The 20189-nt window shown below is 45.0% G+C and overlaps 1 protein-coding gene across 1 annotated transcript in view; it reads left to right on the top strand.

Moving 5' to 3' along the window:
* LOC106566793 (helicase ARIP4) overlaps positions 1-20189 on the top strand; it is a 112452-nt gene continuing 92263 nt past the window's right edge. Inside the window, exons 1-2 of the mRNA XM_014135186.2 lie at positions 1-153; positions 14189-14371. Coding sequence (XP_013990661.2) covers positions 14245-14371 — 127 coding nt within the window. The 5' untranslated portion in view covers positions 1-153; positions 14189-14244. The remainder of the gene's footprint in view (positions 154-14188; positions 14372-20189) is intronic.

Genomic DNA, 20189 nt, shown 5'->3' with positions numbered 1-20189 from the left:
CTGGAGGGGACCGAAAGCATCGTTGCTCCTCAAGAAACTGATGAAAGAAATCTCAACCTGTATGTAACAGAAAACAGAAAATGTATTGACAATTGAATGCAAATTAATTGACCATTGAATGCAAATTATTCAAGAAATTTCACGTAGCGAAAGGTAAGGGTACTTTTTAGTTTGCATGCCAAATGTAATTGTGGGAGATGTCATTGTTAAAACATTAGTCGTGTTTCGTCTGCCCAGTGTGTCAACTGTGGACAATGGGAGTCTAGTGCACATTATCGGTGCTCAGACTGCATTGCAATTGTTATGAAACGTGTGCATTTTCATAAGCCTTACAGCAAAGTAGTGTAAATAGAATGACAACAATGAAACATATTCAATCTACAACAGTAAAATAATAATTCACTTCAGTGGCATTGCTTGCTGAAGTGTTGACTGAAATGTATACCTACGTCAACCTTAGCTGACTAAATGCAACTCCATGATGAAGGACGTTTCTGATGAACTTCATCAACGGAGTTGAGCAGAGACCAGGCTTTGTGGAATTCAGCTACATTTAGTCGCCCAAGGTCAATACTTCCAAAAATGTACATTTTAAGGAACGCTTGCCTTGTACATTTGCCCTCTCTAGTTGTCTGCCTTTCTTTATTTGCTGAAATCCAAACTTTTTAATTAAATATTTCATCAAATACTACCAACTCTTTCCTTGTTGAGATTCAATTGACACATACGCATTCACGCTGAGTTGCAGTCTTAGATCAACAATGAGGAAACAGTTGGTTGTATTTGATTGTGTTATTCAAAATTATGGATTTCAGCAAACAAAGCTATGCAACTACAGATTACAAGCATAAGTACAAGGTAGGCCTAAGCGTTTCATAATGTATACATTTCTTAAGTATTGACCTTGGGCAAATACAGTAGATGTAGTTGGAGCTGAATTCATCATAGTCAGCTAGTTCAATCTTTGGTTTTGGCTGTTGTTTTTTGGTGTGACATAACTAAAGTCATGCATGTTCTTATCTTCTGTAAATCTTTTTTAGATGTAGTCATATCTGCCTCAGCAAGATTAGTACCATTATTTATGGGGAATAAGAATTGTGACTTGCCACAGATTCCACTTTGTCATCTTTAAAACTATCTAAAGGTGTCTAAGGTACAGTATGTTGTGCAGAGGGATTAGGCTCTTTGCCCTGGTCACTTGGATTAACTGCTGGTTCTTTTGTTGAAGGGAATTCAAAGACATTTGCTTAATTTCCCCTTACATAATGTATCCAATGAACTCTACCCCGTCCCAAACCCAACATGAACTGTTCTGTGAGCACTTGGTGAAGATGAAACAGTCTTTTCTGTATTTTTAAGCTGTCACACATTGTTTTTTTTAGATTGCTCTCGCAACGTTTATTTTTGTTGGCCAATTTGTCTTCAATCTGCCATCGGTTCCATGTGAGTCCATTGTCATGGTGAGCAGTCCATTGTCATGGTGAGCAGTCCATTGTCATGGTGAGCAGTCCATTGTCATGGTGAGCAGTCCATTGTCATGGTGAGCAGTCCATTGTCATGGTGAGCAGACAGTTAATTTCTTTACTTTTAATCAACCACTCCATTAACGTTGTGTTTAGTGTCTCTTCTTATCCCCTTGGCTCACACTGAAAAGTCTTAACACAGTACACCTTTGTGGTCAGAGTATGTCTAGTCTCTGTCTTTTCTCTGGAGGTTGTTGCTGAGCCACCTCAGTTCAACGTGAGGAGTGTCTCAGAGCAGCACACAGATTCCAGGTTTGATCTATCAGGAACATTGTAAATGGCCTTCTCCTTTTAGAAGGTCTGGGGGTGGCTGCTTCTGGCACTCCTTTGCTTGCTCACTCTGTTCCTGCGAACAGGCGCAGAGGGAGACCTGCAGGCGAGGGAGGGTGTCGTGACACAGCCCAAATGTCTCCTACACACTCCCTTGCTCCCAGCCATCCTGAAATGAGGAGCCGCACTCTTCTTTCCATCTCCTTTCTCCTTGAACTCAAACTTTGAACTCTGTCCCTGTCTCCTCCTCGTCTTCTCTTAATCATGAAGTTCATGCACCTTTTTTTTTTCTTTCTCTCGCCCACCCAGCAGGCTATGTTCTCACGTCCCTGTTACAGGTGTAAAAAAAGCCACTTGTAGAGAAATGTATGTATGTATGTATGCATGTGTGGCTCTGATGAGCTGGCACCATTATTTATGGACGCATGGCCTGTACATACTGTACTGTACTAGTCTGAGTGGAGGGGCATTTATTTATTTTTGCTCTGAAAAGGAGTCGCCTATTAAGTAGAAATCAATGGGAGAAATTCCCCAAATACAGGTGTGCTAAGCTTGTAGCGTCATACCCAAGAAGGCTCAAGGCTGTAATCGCTGCCAAAGGTGCTTCAACAAAGTACTGAGTGAAGGGTCTGAATACTTATGTAAATGCTATATACTGTTCGCTTAACCCGGAAGCCAGCCGCACCAATGTGTCGGAGGAAACACCATACACCTGTCGACTGAAATCAGCGTGCCTGCGCCTGGCCTGCCACAGTTGCTAGAGTGCGATGGGACAAGGACATCCCGGCCAGCCAAACCCTCCCCTAACCCGGACGACGCTGGACCAATTGTGCGCCGCCTCATAGGTCTCCCCGTCGCAGCCAGCTGCGACACAGCCTGTTATCAAACCCAGGCTGTAGGGTTTTTATTTTTACTATTTTCTACATTGTAGAATAATAGTGACGACATCAAAACTATGAAATAACACACGGAATCATGTAGTAACCAAAAAAGTGTGAAACAAATCAGTGAGTCACGTGGCTTGCTATATAAAACAGGCATCAAGGCATTCAGTTACTGTTTGTTTGAATGTTAGGTCACTCACTTGGTATGATCGTCGGTGCCAGGTACAACATTCGTGTGCAGAACGCCATCTCGGAATGCACAACTCACCGATCCTTGTCACGGATGGGCTGTTGCAGTAGACGACCACACCAGGTTCCACTCCTATCAGCTAAAAACAAGAACAAGCGTCTCCAGGGGGCACGCGATAACCAACACTGGACAATTGAGGAGTGGAAAAACATTGCCTGGTCCGACTAATCCCGGTTCCGGGTGGCTGGTCTCAACAATCCCACAGGTGAAGAAGCTGGATGTGGAGGTCCTTGGCTTGCGTGATTACACGTGGTCTGCGGTTGTGATGCTGGTTGGACGTACTGCCACCTTCTCTAAAACGACGGAGGCTTATGGTAGAGAAATTAACTTTCAATCATCTAGCAACAGCTCTGGTGGACATTCTGGCAGTCATCATGCCAATTGCACGTTCTGTCAACTTGAGACATCTGTGGCATTGTGTGGTGTGACAAAAAAGCACCTTTTTGAGTTTCGGAGCTGTTTTAAATGAGAGCTCTGTTTTTGCTTGTTGGCTGCTTGTTTCTTGAAATAATTAGTTTGAAAAATGTCGCGGCTGAGATCATTGAAAATAACCTATCCCTCGGACACTTTTCAGGCTGCTGATTTCAACGTTTTAAGGGAGCCTTTTTTTCTCCTCCAACACCTCACCATTCACAACTTAAAAACAATGTATTTGATGTGTCTAAGGTCTATATCTTTGATTTACTACGTGTGTGTGTGTGTGTGTGTGTGTGCAGTGCACCCCACCCCATCTCGGTTTTGGTTTGTGTGGGTCACTGGATATGAAGCAGTGTCTGTCTGCTGTTTTATGTGAGTGGTAAGGGAAGGTGGGGTGTCTGTCCTTATCTAGGCTACAGCACCACTGTTTTTGATGTTAGCAGGTGATTGTTGAGCAGAAACCCTGTCTGTGCACACTAACCCCCACGTAGATATGCGATCCTAGACCACTCCTTTTTAGATGTCTTTTCCTGTCACACCTGTCTATTAGGGCCGGGATGATACCAGTATTGCAATATCTTTCCATTGCAAAAATGAAAACAGATGAAATTCATTAGTCCTTCAACCTGCTGTATTTGAATGATTGTGTGCTATAGCTTGGAAAATAAATACATGTAACTCTGGGTGAAAACATAAAGATGTTTGTTTCCAACATTAGGGCTGTTTTCCTAAAAAGTTAAATCCGCTTCGTGTTTTGTTTACTTGCTATGATACTAATGAGTATCGTGATACTGGTATTGTTCCGGCCCTACTATCTATTGCCCTCAAACTCAACTCTGGAACTCGAAGCCAGTTCCACAGATTTTTCCCCCCTCCATTGTTCCCCTCTAATCAGGGATTGATTTAGACCTGGGGCACCAGGTGGCTTCAATTTAACTTTCAGGTAGAACAGAAAACCAGCAGGCTCCGGACCTTTTAGGGTAAAGGCGTTTGCATGCTTCCCAGCCGAAATAGTTCAGAACAGTTTGTGCATATATTATGACAGCATTTAGTGATGTTTTTGTTAGTTTGGGACTTCGGCTAGGTTTTTTTGGGGGGGCTGTTTGGCCACACTTTCTTTTTTTTTCTCTCCGGAAAGCCGAAGTCATTAGCCAAGGTCTACGTTTATCTCCTAAAAATACCTGGGGTCAGCAATGTCACTCGCTGCTGTGAACAAACTTTTTTTAATAGAGTCCTCAGGGTGCTATTTCATTGGCTCACTGTCTGCGTGCCTCACCACTAGACTTGGTTAAATGCTGAATGTAGATTAACCTCTCTGGGATATGTGGGACTCTAGCGTCCCACCTCGACAACAGCCAGTGAAATTGCAGGGCGCGAAATTCAAACAACAAATCTCATAATTAAAATTCCTCAAACATACAAGTATTAGACACCATTTTAAAGATAAACTTCTTGTTAATCCAGCAACAGTGTCTGATTTCAAAAAGGCTTTACGGCAAAAGCACACCATGCGATTATGTTTGGTTCTCTGTGGCTAGGCGCTGACCAAACAGCCATTTTCCAACCAAGGAGAGGTGTCAGAAATAGCGTTAAAATTAATCACTTACCTTTGATGATCTTCATCTGATGGCACTCCCAGGTCTCCATGTTAGACAATAAATGTTCGATAAAGTTCATCTTTATGTCCAAATACCTCCTTTTTGTTCACGCGTTTAGTCCAGTAATCCAAATGCACAAAGCGTGCTCACAAAGTCCAGACGAAAAGTCAAAAAAGTTCCATTTATAGTTCGTAGAAACATGTCAAACGATGTGTATATAATCAATCTTTAGGATGTTTTTATCATGAATCTTCAATAATATTCCAACCGGACAATTCCTTTGTCATTAGAAAGGAAAGGGAACGGAGCTCGCGCTCATGGCCGTGCACGATAAACAACTCAAGGCTTTCAACCTAACCACTGGTTGAAACAGCTCTTATTCGCTCCCCTTTCACAGTAGAAGCCTGAAACAACGTTCTAAAGACTGTTGACATCTAGTGGAAGCCTTAGCAAGTGCAATCTGACCCCATTTACACTGTATATTGGATAGGCAATCACTTAAAAAAACTACAAACCTCAGATTTCCCACTTCCTGGTTGGATTTTTCTCAGGTTTTTGCCTGCCATATGAGTTCTGTTATACTCACAGACATTATTTTAACAGTTTTGGAAACTTTAGACTGTTTTCTATCCAAATCTACTATATATATATATATATATATATATATATATATATATATATATATATATATATATATTCTAGCTTCTGGGCCTGAGTAGCAGGCCTACTGTATGAATGGACTCACATCCATTTTTAGATAGTGGGCTGTGGAGCCCTTCTGATATCTGTGAGCCCCTTTTGAAGCCCTTTAGGTCTTCATCAAAGTGCCTGACTGCGGCTCTGGAGACGGGCAGATCTTAGGGCATCACAGAGGGGGGACTTCCCACTGTGCCGTGTACTATACTGGACTGTACTGTAGGTAATTTCCATATTAAAGGACCCATGATCACCAACGTGAAGTTCATAGGAGCATATCAAATTGGTTGTCAAATGAAATCTAAGAGTCTATATTTTGGGGAAATGAAGGCATAAATACATCTTTCTACCATTTTCCCTCATAAAACTGTGGCATAAGTAATGGTTTGATTTCTGGTCAAACAGATGGAAAAGGGGTCTTAAGACTTTCTGGTAGATATTTTCTAAGGTACTAGAAATGCATCAAAACACAATGTTTAAGACCCCTGACAACTAACATTACTTTTCTATTTCGTTTTGGAGAAATGATTTCCCTTCTGTAAGTTTAAGAAACATTGCCTTGTAATTCTGTTCCCAAAAACCCATATCTGAAAGATATTTTCTAATTTCTCTCCCTTATGAGAGAGGATAATGAAAGTTCTCAGGTCTACCTTTACTTGTTACTTCTACCTACCTAAATTATTTATTTCCCCCCCAATTTCATGATATCCAATTAGTAGTTAGTCTTGTCCCATCGCTGCAACTCCCGTACGGACTCTGGAGTAGTGACGCCTCTAGCATTGCGATGCAGTGCCTTAGACCGCTGCGCCACTCAGGAGGCCCCTCGTTAGTGTTTTCACTGATATACATTTTAGGTGATTCGAATTCGTAATTCTGTTACCAAATCGGTAGCAGAGTTAACAAAATATCTGTTAACGAATTACTGCAATTAAATTGGCAACAATGAGAAATCATAGTTGTCACAAACCACAACAGTTAGGTCACCTGATACTGTCCTCTATTCCTCTGGCATACTGTTATGTTCAGCTCCTAACAGTTTTCTTTCCCTCTGTCGTGTGTGTGTGTGTGTGTGTGTGTGTGTGTGTGTGTGTGTGTGTGTGTGTGTGTGTGTGTGTGTGTGTGTGTGAACAGTCTGAATTTAATATCTAGTTAAACACTTCATCAGAGGCCATGAGCTCATGTTGCGGAACATTTCTATAGGCTATGCATATAGAGGAGGATCCCATCAGCTTTCTATAGGCTAGGCCTACTATATTTATTTATCAACTTTCCTGCACATTGCTTATATTTACAATAGGAGTAAATCCTACCTGGCTGGCATGAAGCGTCCTCCATTTGCCATTTAAGTGAAAAGATGGCATGTTGTTTTCCGCTGCCCCTGTTTTGAGACGGGTGCATGATGATGTTCCATTCTAAATAAAAACTAATTTCTTGCATATATTATCAAGTATATGTAAAATAGGGCTGTCCCCGACAAAAAAAAGCTTTGTCGGCCAAAAGTCACCTGTTCTTTCGACCAATCGATTGCTCGACATGTTTAAACGTGTATTTTTCCATATATAGACACACCCTATGTATTTTAATAAAATCAACTAGATGCATTGAGCTTGTCTGAGGCTTTAAGCTTACGGTTTGATGCCTCTAGGGTGCCAGAGATCTAGATAACCAGAAGGGGGAAAGAAACTTAACCTGACCCAACTCTCCTGAAGTTAAAAGGCAACACGAGGAGTCTGCAACCTTTTCTCATGTGGAATGACAATTTATCTTACCATTTCTACCCATCTGCATGCCAGTTATGGTTTTCAGATTCACATTCTCACATTCTATCTAAATGAAAATTATACAAACCTAAAAATTAACTTCTGTTGCCAACTACGTAAAAATAGCCTACATAAAGCCAACAAATAAAAACATTGCAGCCTGCAGGTAGATATAAATATTCCTGATAATTAATATACTATAAATCACATTTGCTACACATAGCCTGTCTGCAACGAACTTGAAACATTGTATCAACTATTAACTTGGCTGTGGCCAATGCTTGCACTAGCAAACTTGCAACGTTTTATTAAATATTCTGGGCACAGCTGTAGGCTATTTGTGCAAGGCACAATTCTCTTCTTCCTTTAAATTTTTCAGAGCAGTAAGCTATGCAACTATCTAAACAGAGGATTATCCGTGTCTATTCTCTAACAGCTGTCCTTTTACATTCCTCTTTTCAATTGTGAAGAGATCCTATAGGGCATTGGTCATAATAGAGAATTAAGGAGCTCACCGCACCTCAAATGTTTTACTGCTTGAGCTCCTGTTCCTCTTATAGAATATTAACTCAAAAGTATTGTGGAGCTCCTGTATCTAAATATAAACAGTACCGGCACCCAAAATGAGTACTGGAAAGTGTTTCAGTCCAAGTCGAGAGCATTCTGGACTGGAGAGAGCGAGAGCATTCTGGAGAGAGCGAGAGCATTCTGGTGATATATGTAATGGGGATTTGATATGCACTAACAATCAAACGCAAATAATTCACACAATGAAGTTATGAAACAATGAATGTGCACATATTGGAGAGAGAGAGCATTCTGGAGAGAGAGAGAGAGAGAGCATTCTGGAGAGAGAGAGAGAGCATTCTGGAGAGAGAGAGAGAGCATTCTGGAGAGAGAGAGAGAGAGAGAGAGAGAGCATTCTGGAGAGAGAGAGAGCATTCTGGAGAGAGAGAGAGAGAGAGCATTCTGGAGAGAGAGAGCATTCTGGAGAGAGAGAGCATTCTGGAGAGAGAGAGAGAGCATTCTGGAGAGAGAGAGAGAGCATTCTGGAGAGAGAGAGAGAGAGAGAGCATTCTGGGAGAGAGAGAGAGAGAGAGAGCATTCTGGAGAGAGAGAGAGAGAGAGAGAGCATTCTGGAGAGAGAGAGAGAGCATTCTGGAGAGAGAGAGAGAGCACTCTGGAGAGAGAGAGAGAGAGCATTCTGGAGAGAGAGAGAGAGAGCATTCTGGAGAGAGAGAGAGAGAGAGCATTCTGGAGAGAGAGAGCATTCTGGAGAGAGAGAGCATTCTGGAGAGAGAGAGCATTCTGGAGAGAGAGAGAGAGCATTCTGGAGAGAGAGAGAGAGCATTCTGGAGAGAGAGAGAGAGCATTCTGGAGAGAGAGAGAGAGAGAGCATTCTGGAGAGAGAGAGAGAGAGCATTCTGGAGAGAGAGAGAGAGAGAGAGCATTCTGGAGAGAGAGAGAGAGCATTCTGGAGAGAGAGAGAGAGCATTCTGGAGAGAGAGAGAGGGCATTCTGGAGAGAGAGAGAGGGCATTCTGGAGAGAGAGAGAGAGCATTCTGGAGAGAGAGAGAGAGCATTCTGGAGAGAGAGAGAGCATTCTGGAGAGAGAGAGAGAGCATTCTGGAGAGAGAGAGAGAGAGAGAGAGCATTCTGGAGAGAGAGAGAGAGAGAGAGAGAGCATTCTGGAGAGAGAGAGAGAGCATTCTGGAGAGAGAGAGAGGGCATTCTGGAGAGAGAGAGAGAGCATTCTGGAGAGAGAGAGAGGGCATTCTGGAGAGAGAGAGAGAGAGAGAGAGCATTCTGGAGAGAGAGAGAGAGAGAGAGAGAGCATTCTGGGGAGAGAGGGAGAGAGAGAGAGAGAGAGCATTCTGGGGAGAGAGAGAGAGCATTCTGGGGAGAGAGAGAGAGAGCATTCTGGGGAGAGAGAGAGAGAGAGAGAGAGAGAGAGAGAGAGAGAGAGATCTGGAGAGAGAGAGAGAGAGAGGGGGGGGGGCATTCTGGAGAGAGAGAGAGAGCATTCTGGAGAGAGAGAGAGAGAGAGAGAGCATTTTGGAGAGAGAGAGGGAATGAGAGCATTTTGGAGAGAGAGAGAGGGAATGAGAGCATTTTGGAGAGGGAGAGAGGGAATGAGAGCATTTTGGAGAGGGAGAGGGAATGAGAGCATTCTGGAGAGGGAGAGAGGGAATGAGAGCATTCTGGAGAGGGAGAGAGGGAATGAGAGCATTCTGGAGAGGGAGAGAGGGAAGAGAGAGAGAGAGATTCTGGAGAGAGAGAGAGAGAGAGAGAGAGAGAGAGAGAGAGAGAGAGAGAGAGAGAGAGAGAGAGAGAGAGAGAGAGAGAGAGAGAGAGAGAGAGAGAGAGAGAGAGAGAGAGAGAGAGAGAGAGAGAGAGAGAGAGAGAGAGAGAGAGAGAGAGAGAGAGAGAGAGAGAGAGAATTTTGGAGAGGGAGAGAGCATTCTGGAGAGTGCGAGAGAGAGAGAGCATTCTGGAGAGCGCGAGAGAGAGAGAGAGCATTCTGGAGAGTGCGAGAGAGAGAGAGCATTCTGGAGAGCGCGAGAGAGAGAGAGAGCATTCTGGAGAGAGAGAGAGAGCGAGAGCATTCTGGAGAGAGAGAGAGAGCGAGAGCATTCTGGACTGGAGAGCGAGAGCATTCTGGTGATATATGTAATGGGGATTTGATATGCACTAACAATCAAACGCAAATAATTCACACAATGAAGTTATGAAACAATGAATGTGCACATATTGGAGACAGCGAGAGCATTCTGGACTGGAGAGCGAGAGCATTCTGGAGAGAGAGAGCGAGAGCATTCTGGAGAGGGAGAGCGAGAGCATTCTGGAGAGAGAGAGCGAGAGCATTCTGGAGAGAGAGAGCGAGAGCATTCTGGAGAGAGAGAGCGAGAGCATTCTGGAGAGAGAGAGCGAGAGCATTCTGGAGAGAGAGAGCGAGAGCATTCTGGAGAGAGAGAGCGAGAGCATTCTGGAGAGAGAGAGCATTCTGGAGAGAGAGCATTCTGGAGAGAGAGAGCATTCTGGAGAGCGAGAGCATTCTGGAGAGAGAGAGCGAGAGCATTCTGGAGAGCGAGAGCATTCTGGAGAGCGAGAGCATTCTGGAGAGCGAGAGCATTCTGGAGAGCGAGAGCGAGAATTCTGGAGAGCGAGAGAGAGAGATTCACTGAGATGGGCAAGAATAACACAGGTAGGTGTCTTGTGTGCAATTAAGAAAAAATCTATATGTGTGTTTGCTACTGCTCAACTAAAACAATCGACCAGTCTAATAATTGGGGTCAGCCCTTGTCTGCAGGTCTGCTCCTGAACCGTGTGTTTTAAATGTTAGCCTTGTGGTATAGTCTACTTCCAGGTCTGCCTCTCTCCGCATCCCACTTATGTAAGCTGCATTGCATCACAAGGAGGGATTTTTATAGTTTTTCCAATATTTAAATCCAAGTGCAAAACATTTTTTAGGCTCTTTACAAACCCAGTTACTAGAGACTTAATGTGTAGGGCTTTACAAGTAGGACATCATTTTATATATTTTACTGAAAACTGAAGTCACTCCTTTCTTGATGAACAAGAAGAATCATGACATTGACAAAATACACTATATACTGTATATATAAAAGTATGTGGACACCCCTTCAAATTAGTGTATTTGGCTATTTCAGCCACACCCGTTGCTGACAGGTGTATAAAATAGAGCACACAACCATGCAATCTCCATAGACAAACACTAGCAGTAGAATGGCCTTACTGAAGAACTCAGTGACTTTCAATGTGGCACTGTCATAGGATGCCACCTTTCCAACAACTCAATTCGTCAGATTTCTGCCCTGCTAGAGCTGCCCTTGTCAACAAGTGCAAGTGCTGTTATTGTGAAGTGGAAACGTCTAGGAGCAACAACGGCTTAGCCGCGAAGTGGTAGGCCACACAAGCTCACAGAACGGGACTGCTGAAGCGCATAGCTCCAAAAAATAGTCTGTCGTCGGTTGGAAGTCCCCGCAGCAATGTTCCACCATCTAGTGGAAACACATCCCAGAAGAGAGTAGGCTGTTATAGCAGCAAAGGAAGGACCAATTCCATATTAATGTCCATGAATTTGGAATGAGATGTTCGACCAGCAGGTGTCCACATATATTTGGTCATGTAGTGTATACAGTGCCTTCGGAAGGTATTTAGATCCCTTGACTTTTTCCATGTTTTGTTACGTTACAGCCTTACAGAATTACGTTATAGAATTACGTTGTTTTTTCCCCTCATCAATCTACACACTACCCCATAATGACAAAGCAAAAACTGGTTTTTAGAAATGTTTGCTATTGCGATTACAGCATTGAGTCATCTTGGGTATCACTCTACAAGCTTGGCACACCTGTATTTGGGGAGTTTCTCCCATTCTTCTCTGCAGATCCACTCAAGCTCTGTCAGGTTGGATGGGGAGAGTTGCTGCACAGCTATTTTCAGGTCTCTCCAGAGATGTTTCTCATGGTCTGAGAGTCTTTAGGTGCCTTTTGGCAAACTCCAAGCGGGCTGTCGTGCTTTTTTCCGTCTGGCCACTTTACCATAAATGCTTGATTGGTGGAGTGCTGCAGAGATGGTTGTCCTTCTGGAAGGTTCTCCCATCTCCACAGATGAACTCTGGAGCTCTGTCAGAGTGACCATTGGGTTCTTGGTCACCTCTCTGACCAAGGCCCTTCTCCCCAGATTGCTCAGTTTGGCCAGACAGCCAGCTCTAGGAAGAGTCTTGGTGGTTCCAAACATCTTCCATTTAAGAATGATTGAGGCCACTGTGTTCTTGGGGACCTTCAATGCTGCAGAATTGTTTTGCTACCATTCCTCGACACAATCCTGTCTCAGAGCACTACGGACAATTCCTTCAACCTCATTGCTTGGTTTTTGCTCTGACATGCACTGACATCTGTGGGACCTTATAGACAGGTTTGTGCCTTTCCAAATCATGTCCAATCAATTTAATTTACCACAGGTGGACTTCAATCAAGTGGTAACCAAGATGCACCTGAGCTCAATTTCGAGTGTCATTGCAAAGGGTCTGAATACTTATGTAAATAAGGTATTTCTGTTTTGATTTTTTTATACATCACTTTGACATTATAGGTTATTGTGTGTAGATTGCTGATTTAATTTATTGTATTTAATCCATTTTAGAATAACGCTGTAAAGTAACAAAATGTGGGAAAGTCGAGGGGTACTTTCCTAAGGCACTGTATTTAGTGGAGCCAAATATTTGGGGAGAGGAGCGGTGTGGGGAGGGGAGAGGTGGGGGGAGAGGGGAGCGGGAAGGGGAGGGGACCCGTGTGGGGAGAGGAGCAGTGTGGGGAGGGGAGCGGTGTGGGGAGGGGAGCGGGGAGGGGAGCGGTGGGGGAGGGGAGCGGTGTGGGGAGAGGAGAGGAGCGGGGAGGGGAGCGGTGTGGGGAGAGGAGAGGAGCGGGGAGGGGAGCGGTGTGGGGAGAGGAGAGGAGCGGGGAGGGGAGCGGTGGGGGGAGAGGAGCGGTGGGGGAGAGGAGAGGAGCGGGGAGGGGAGCGGTGTGGGGAGAGGAGAGGAGCGGGGAGGGGAGCGGTGTGGGGAGGGGAGCGGGGAGGAGGGGAGCGGTGGGGGAGAGGAGCGGTGGGGGGAGAGGAGAGGAGAGGAGCGGGGAGGGGAGCGGTGTGGGGAGAGGAGCGGGGAGGGAGCGGTGTGGGGAGGGAGCGGGGAGGAGGGGAGCGGTGGGGGGAGAGGAGCGGTGGGGGAGAGGAGCGGGGGAGGGAGCGGTGTGGGAAGAGGAGAGGAGCGGGAGGGGAGCGGTGTGGGGAGAGGAGAGGAGCGGGGAGGGGAGCGGTGGGGAGAGGAGAGGAGCGGGGGGGGAGCGGTGGGGAGAGGAGAGGAGCGGGGAGGGGAGCGGTGGGAGGAGCGGGGAGGAGCGGTGGGAGGAGGGGAGAGGAGCGGGAGGGGAGGGGAGCGGTGGGGGGGAGCGGTGTGGGGTGAGGAGCAGGGAGCGGGGGGGGAGAGGAGCAGGGAGGGGAGGGGAGCGGTGTGGCAGAACACGGCCTTGGCATTGGAGGGTGTGTGTGTGTGTGTGTGTGTGTGTGTGTGTGTGTGTGTGTGTGTGTGTGTGTGTGTGTGTGTGCGCTCTACATCTGTGTTTCACTTGGGCCCCTTCCATCATTGGGGATCATCCCAGTATCTCTACTTGCACATTTATCATCTGCACATCTATCACTCCAGTGTTTAATTGCTAATTGTAATTATTTCGCCACTATGGCCTATTTATTGCCGTACCTCCCTAATCCTACTACATTTGCGCACACTGTATATAGACTTTTCTATTGTGTTATTGACTGTATGTTTATTTATTCCATGTGTAACTCTTCTGTTTGTGTCGCACTGCTTTGCTTTATCTTGGCCAGATCGCAGTTGTAAATGAAAACTTGTTCTCAACTGGCCTACCTGGTTAAATAAAGGTGTAATAAATAAATAATAATGCCTCTAGGGGATGCGCCCCACAGTTTGGGAACCACACTGTGTAGGGAACATTAAGGATGGGAAGGAGATGGTGTGGTTGTTGACATTGGCATGTGTGATGATGAAGTCCATGTTGTATGGGTGTTACAGGGCTTTGAGCAAGTCTGTGTGTTTTCAGTTATCCCTCTGCAAGGTTAAGTTAACGGTAGTGTGTTCATTCATTGAATTGTTTTTTTATTTGCACTGTGAGACAGAACAAAGACAAAATAACTGTGTAGGCTACATTTTATGCCAAAGCAGTGTTCAAATAAGAAGTGTGTGTTGCAGGTGGCCTGTGTGTGTGAGGATGCCTAGGTAATGCCTCCGGGTGGCAGAGGGACACCATGTCTGACAAGGGGATCTCAGGGAGAGACATGGAGCCCCTCCTCAACAGTGAAGAAGAGGAGGATGAGCTGGAAGAAGAGGAGGTGGAGGATGAGAACAACGGAGATGATGAAGAAGACTTCCCTGGTAGGTGGAAACTGAAATAAGACACACACACACACACACAGAGAGAGAGATGAATGTTGTCTAAAGAAATGCTATGACTAGAGCTGATAGGACAGTTTCATGGTATTATGTCCGGCATGGACAGGGTTAACTAAGATGCTTATACAACAGGTTTTGATGGCAGGAAAAGGATCTGTAATTGAGGAGTTGCAGGTAAACATGAGTGATATTGAACTGATTTTGACAAGTTGTTTTCATACAGTCTTATCTCCTCAGTTGTGTTGGTTCCCCTTTCTGATTGTTTAACAGCATTTACACCGTTTTTCAGGGTAGTCTTTGGTAGCATGACTACCATAGATGAATCCTGTCTAAACTCTGTTCCTCTTCAAGAGAGGTCGGCTGTTGAACGGGGAAGAAAAAAGAAAAGCAGGAGAGAGAGATGGTTGAGTAGGAAGAGGATGAAGGGAAGGGGATATGTTGAGTAGGAAGAGGATGAAGGGAAGGGGATATGTTGAGTAGGAAGAGGATGAGGGGAAGGGGATATGTTGAGTAGGAAGAGGATGAGGGGAAGGGGATATGTTGAGTAGGAAGAGGATGAGGGGAAGGGGATATGTTGAGTAGGAAGAGGATGAGGGGAAGGGGATATGTTGAGTAGGAAGAGGATGAGGGGAAGGGGATATGTTGAGTAGGAAGAGGATGAAGGGAAGGGGATATGTTGAGTAGGAAGAGGATGAGGGGAAGGGGATATGTTGAGTAGGAAGAGGATGAGGGGAAGGGGATATGTTGAGTAGGAAGAGGATGAGGGGAAGGGGATATGTTGAGTAGGAAGAGGATGAGGGGAAGGGGATATGTTGAGTAGGAAGAGGATGAGGGGAAGGGGATATGTTGAGTAGGAAGAGGATGAAGGGAAGGGGATATGTTGAGTAGGAAGAGGATGAAGGGAAGGGGATATGTTGAGTAGGAAGAGGATGAGGGGAAGGGGATATGTTGAGCAGGAAGAGGATGAGGGGAAGGGGATATGTTGAGCAGGAAGAGGATGAGGGGAAGGGGATATGTTGAGTAGGAAGAGGATGAGGGGAAGGGGATATGGTGAGTAGGAAGAGGATGAGGGGAAGGGGATATGTTGAGTAGGAAGAGGATGAGGGGAAGGGGATATGTTGAGTAGGAAGAGGATGAAGGGAAGGGGATATGTTGAGTAGGAAGAGGATGAAGGGAAGGGGATATGTTGAGTAGGAAGAGGATGAGGGGAAGGGGATATGTTGAGCAGGAAGAGGATGAAGGGAAGGGGATATGTTGAGTAGGAAGAGGATGAAGGGAAGGGGATATGTTGAGTAGGAAGAGGATGAGGGGAAGGGGATATGTTGAGTAGGAAGAGGATGAGGGGAAGGGGATATGGTGAGTAGGAAGAGGATGAAGGGAAGGGGATATGTTGAGCAGGAAGAGGATGAGGGGAAGGGGATATGTTGAGCAGGAAGAGGATGAGGGGAAGGGGATATGTTAATATTTACCTTTTCCAGACTCAGCACTGCTTGCTCGCTGGGTTGTGGTGACATTCACACAGCCGTTTTTGGGTATGTTACTGTGACACTGCGTTACACAAGCGCGTTATGAAAGACTGCCCTCTACCCCTCCCATTCTCTTGGTCTGTGCAGCTATGCCTCGTTCAGCCCACAGCACAGCGCTACTGCATCCTTGCAGCACACATGCGCATAGCTACATTGTTAGGCATCATTTAGATGTTGTTGTGGGAATGAAGAATAGTTTGTCTGAATCTGTGTGTTCTGTTCGTTTTGTCATATTTTAGCTACTGTACTTTGACTCTACTCAGTGTCAGACCTTACGCACTCGCTCACACTCCTACCTACTTTTTCCTCGCACACGCCGACACGCATGCCGACATACACATGTCACATACACGAACACATATACAGTTGAAGTTGGACGTTTACAAACACCGTAGCCAAATACGCTTAAACTCAGTTTTTCACAATTCCTGACATTTAATCCTAGTAAAAATTCCATGTTTTAGGTCAGTTAGGATCACCATTTTACTTTAAGAATGTGAAATGTGACACGTGATGCCGTGGAGCTGAACAGACGTTGACAAACCGAGCTCTTGAAATTTATCCTATTATTACCTAAATAACAACGTTGAAACAATATTCTAACATCGGCTGATAAATTGTCAAATACTTACCTTCCCAAAGAGCCATGGACCTCCGACCGAGAGGCAAGAAGGACGACCAAAACGTCGTTGAATCCCAAGACAACGATAACGCCACAGCTAGCAAGTTTAGCATTAGCCCTCATATCTCAGATGACGGTTCCAGACTATTGCTCTCGGCAGCCTCGCAAGACATGCTGGCTACTCTCCTCTGGGAAATTCAGGATGGTAACAAAGGTCTTTCTATGAAAATTGACAAGAAATCGGCTGAACTCCATTCTTCCATCGACGACCTGAAATCCTCCATGAATGATCTCCTTCTGAGAACGACTGAGGCCGAGATGCGCATTAGCACAGTCGAGGACACCGTCGCTCGACATGACCAGGTTCTGATAGAACTGCAGAAGGATAATGCCTACCTCAAAAACAAAGTAGACCAGATGGAGAACCAGAGCAGACGCAGTAATATCCGTGTGGTGGGATTGAAAGAGGACAGCGAGGGCCGTGACCCGGTCCGCTTCTTCACTCAATGGATCCCGGATGTCCTAGGCATAATCAACTTCACCAAGCCGCTGGAAATCGAACGCGCCCACAGAACATCAGCGCCGAAACCCCGGCCAGAGGAGCCCCCACGTGCCGTTCTGGTCAGGTTCCTCCGTTTCCAAGACAGAGAGAAGATACTGCAACTCGCAAGAGCCAAAGGGGACATCACCTTCGATGGCAAGAGGGTCAGCCTTTTCCCGGATATGAGTGCCGATCTCGCCAGACGTCGCAAGCAGTTCAGACCTGCCGCCAAAGCACTGAAGGAGAAGAACATCACCGGCTATCCACCCTGCGCGGATGAAAGTTCAGTACAAAGGCCGATGCCATATCTTCAACACACCGGGAGAAGTATTCACTTTTCTCAAAGAACCGAACCGCGACTGAAAAACGGTCTCTCTGGGGGATAAGATCCAATCTGTTTGTTTTCTCTTATCTGGACTGATCTGCTGATATCGGATCCGTCTACCCCGCTATCCGGTCGCTATAATTGATTTGTACATTTTCAACTAACCGTTTTTCCCCGGGGTGAGTTCTATTACATTTACAGGAGATTATATTTTGGTTTAGTCAATATCCACTGGACGAAGCAATAAGTGGGTTTAGGCCCACCGCTTCCCCCCCCATTTATGTTTCTCCTCTACCGAAAAGAGACTCAAGCAGCCCTTACCGTGGGCAGTAATTATTCAGCCATAAATGCCTATTCACAACGTTTGTTTTCAATTTAGAGAGCTCGCAGGTTTTAGTTTACGCCAAGGTTTAGCTAGTAAGAGTAAGGTGGAAAGCGAGCAGCAACGTATCTACAAGTGTATTCATGTTTGATTGTTGGGATTGTTGTTTTAGTCTGACAATCGGGGTGGGTGGGGTTTTTTTCCCCTTTTTTTCCATGTTTATTGTTGTTTCCTTCCTAAAGAGGCACATAGGTCACTTCTGTGTTCAAACCAAAGTTGAAACATATCCTGACTATTTACATATGAGAGATTTCCATTCGGTTACATATTTCAAACCCAACCTATGCTTAATCCACTAAAATATGTCACATTCAACGTAAAAGGCCTTAACAGCCCGATTAAAAGGAAAAGAGTCTATACATACCTTAAGAAATTAAAGGCCGATATTGTGTTTCTACAAGAAACACATCTTACAGCCAGCGAACACAAGAAATTGAAGAGGGAATGGGTAGGACAAGTTTTTGCGTCCTCTTTTAACTCCAAAGCAAGAGGAACTGCAATTCTGATAAGTAGACACATCCCCTTCTGCGTCAACAACACCATCTCTGATCCCTCGGGCAGGTTTGTTTTGGTGCAGGGGCATATGTTTTCAGAGTCTTGGACCCTGCTGAATATTTATGCTCTTAACTTCGATGACCATATGTTTATACAGAATGTCTTCCTTCAGGTCGCTCAAGCACCACCAGGATGGCTACTGGTTGGAGGAGATCTAAATTTTTGTTTAGATACAGTCCTTGATAGGTCCTCGGATAAACCCTCCCTTCTTACCAAAGCCGCTAAGCTCACCATGTCATTCATGAAAGATCTTAATTTACTAGACATCTGGAGACAGTTGCACCCACAGGATAGGGACTACTCTTTTTATTCACACCCACACAAGACACACACACGCATAGATAACTTTTTACTATCGACCCAACTGTTTCATAGAGTGTTAGATATCGAGTATCTCCCCAGATTGCTTAGCGACCATTCTCCTCTGGTATTATCAATCTCCATTCCTAACAAGGTAAACGGAGCATATAGATGGAGACTAAATCCTACACTCCTAAAGCAACCAGAATTTTGTGCATTTATCAAAGAGCAGATCAATATTTTTACTTTGACAAACAAACCCTCCGCTCCTGACAGTTTCATTCTTTGGGACACATTGAAAGCCTATCTCAGGGGACAGATCATTTCCTATACTAAAGGGTTGAAGAGAAAATACGGTGCGGAACTGAATGTCCTTGAATCTGAAATCTCTGAGCTGGAGAAAACCTACCAAAGAGGCCCGACTAAAGATCTATATAGGCTTTTGGTAAATAAAAAACTGAAATATAATATTCTGAACACATATCAAGCTGAGAGGGCCATCACTAAATCAAAACAGCGTTATTACGAGCTTGGAGAGAAAGCTCACAAAGTACTGGCATGGCAACTGAAAGCAGAGGAAAGTAAGAGGACAATTAATGCTATAGAAACCCTTACTAATGAGATATCTTTCAACCCTACCGAAATTAATAATACCTTTAAGAAATACTATGAAGACCTCTACACTTCCCAATCAAGCGATGATCTGTCGGAGATCGACTCCTTTCTCTCCTCTCTCAACCTCCCATGCCTGTCAGAGGAAGACAGAGAGCGCCTGAGTGAAAACTTCTCTGTTCCTGAATTGGTGGAAGCCATTAAATCCTTACCTTCTAATAAATCTCCTGGGGAGGATGGCTTCCCTCCAGAGTTCTATAAAGAATTTAGGGGAGCTGTTGGTCCCCTACCTCATGGAGGTACTTAAAAAAGCCGGGGAAGACAACTGCTTTCCAGAGTCTTTCTCTCAAGCAGTGATTACTGTAATCCACAAGAAAGGGAAAAACCCGCTAAAGTGCGCCTCCTATAGACCAATCTCTCTCCTTAACACAGATTGTAAACTGGTCACCAAGATGCTATCTAAGAGACTGGAGTCATGTTTTCCCCTGTTGGTCAACCCAGATCAGACTGGCTTCATAATTAATAGACTGTCCTCCAATAATCTCAGAAGGTTCTTTGATATAATTCACCTTGCTAACAAAAACAAAATACCTAGTGTCGCAGTCTCCCTCGACGCTGAAAAGGCCTTTGATAGGGTTGAATGGCCATACCTCTTTCGCGTCTTGGAAAAGTTTGGTTTAGGTACCGTTTTTGTAAATTTGATAAAATCACTCTACAAATCTCCTAAAGCTAGGATTGCTACCAATGGGATTACTTCCTCCTCTTTCCCTCTCTATAGGGGGAACAGACAAGGTTGCCCAATTAGCCCCCACCTCTTTGCCCTCGCCATCGAACCGTTGGCTGAGGCTATTAGATCGTGCCCTGACATACATGGCTTTGAGGTGGGCCCCCATACCCATAAACTATCACTCTTTGCGGACGACCTTATCTTATTTCT

The sequence above is a fragment of the Salmo salar genome, chromosome ssa13 (assembly GCF_905237065.1).
Source record: "Salmo salar chromosome ssa13, Ssal_v3.1, whole genome shotgun sequence".
Taxonomy (NCBI): Eukaryota; Metazoa; Chordata; class Actinopteri; order Salmoniformes; family Salmonidae; genus Salmo; species Salmo salar.
Note: the sequence above shows the minus strand (reverse complement) of the source record. Positions and strands in the feature narration are given on the sequence as shown.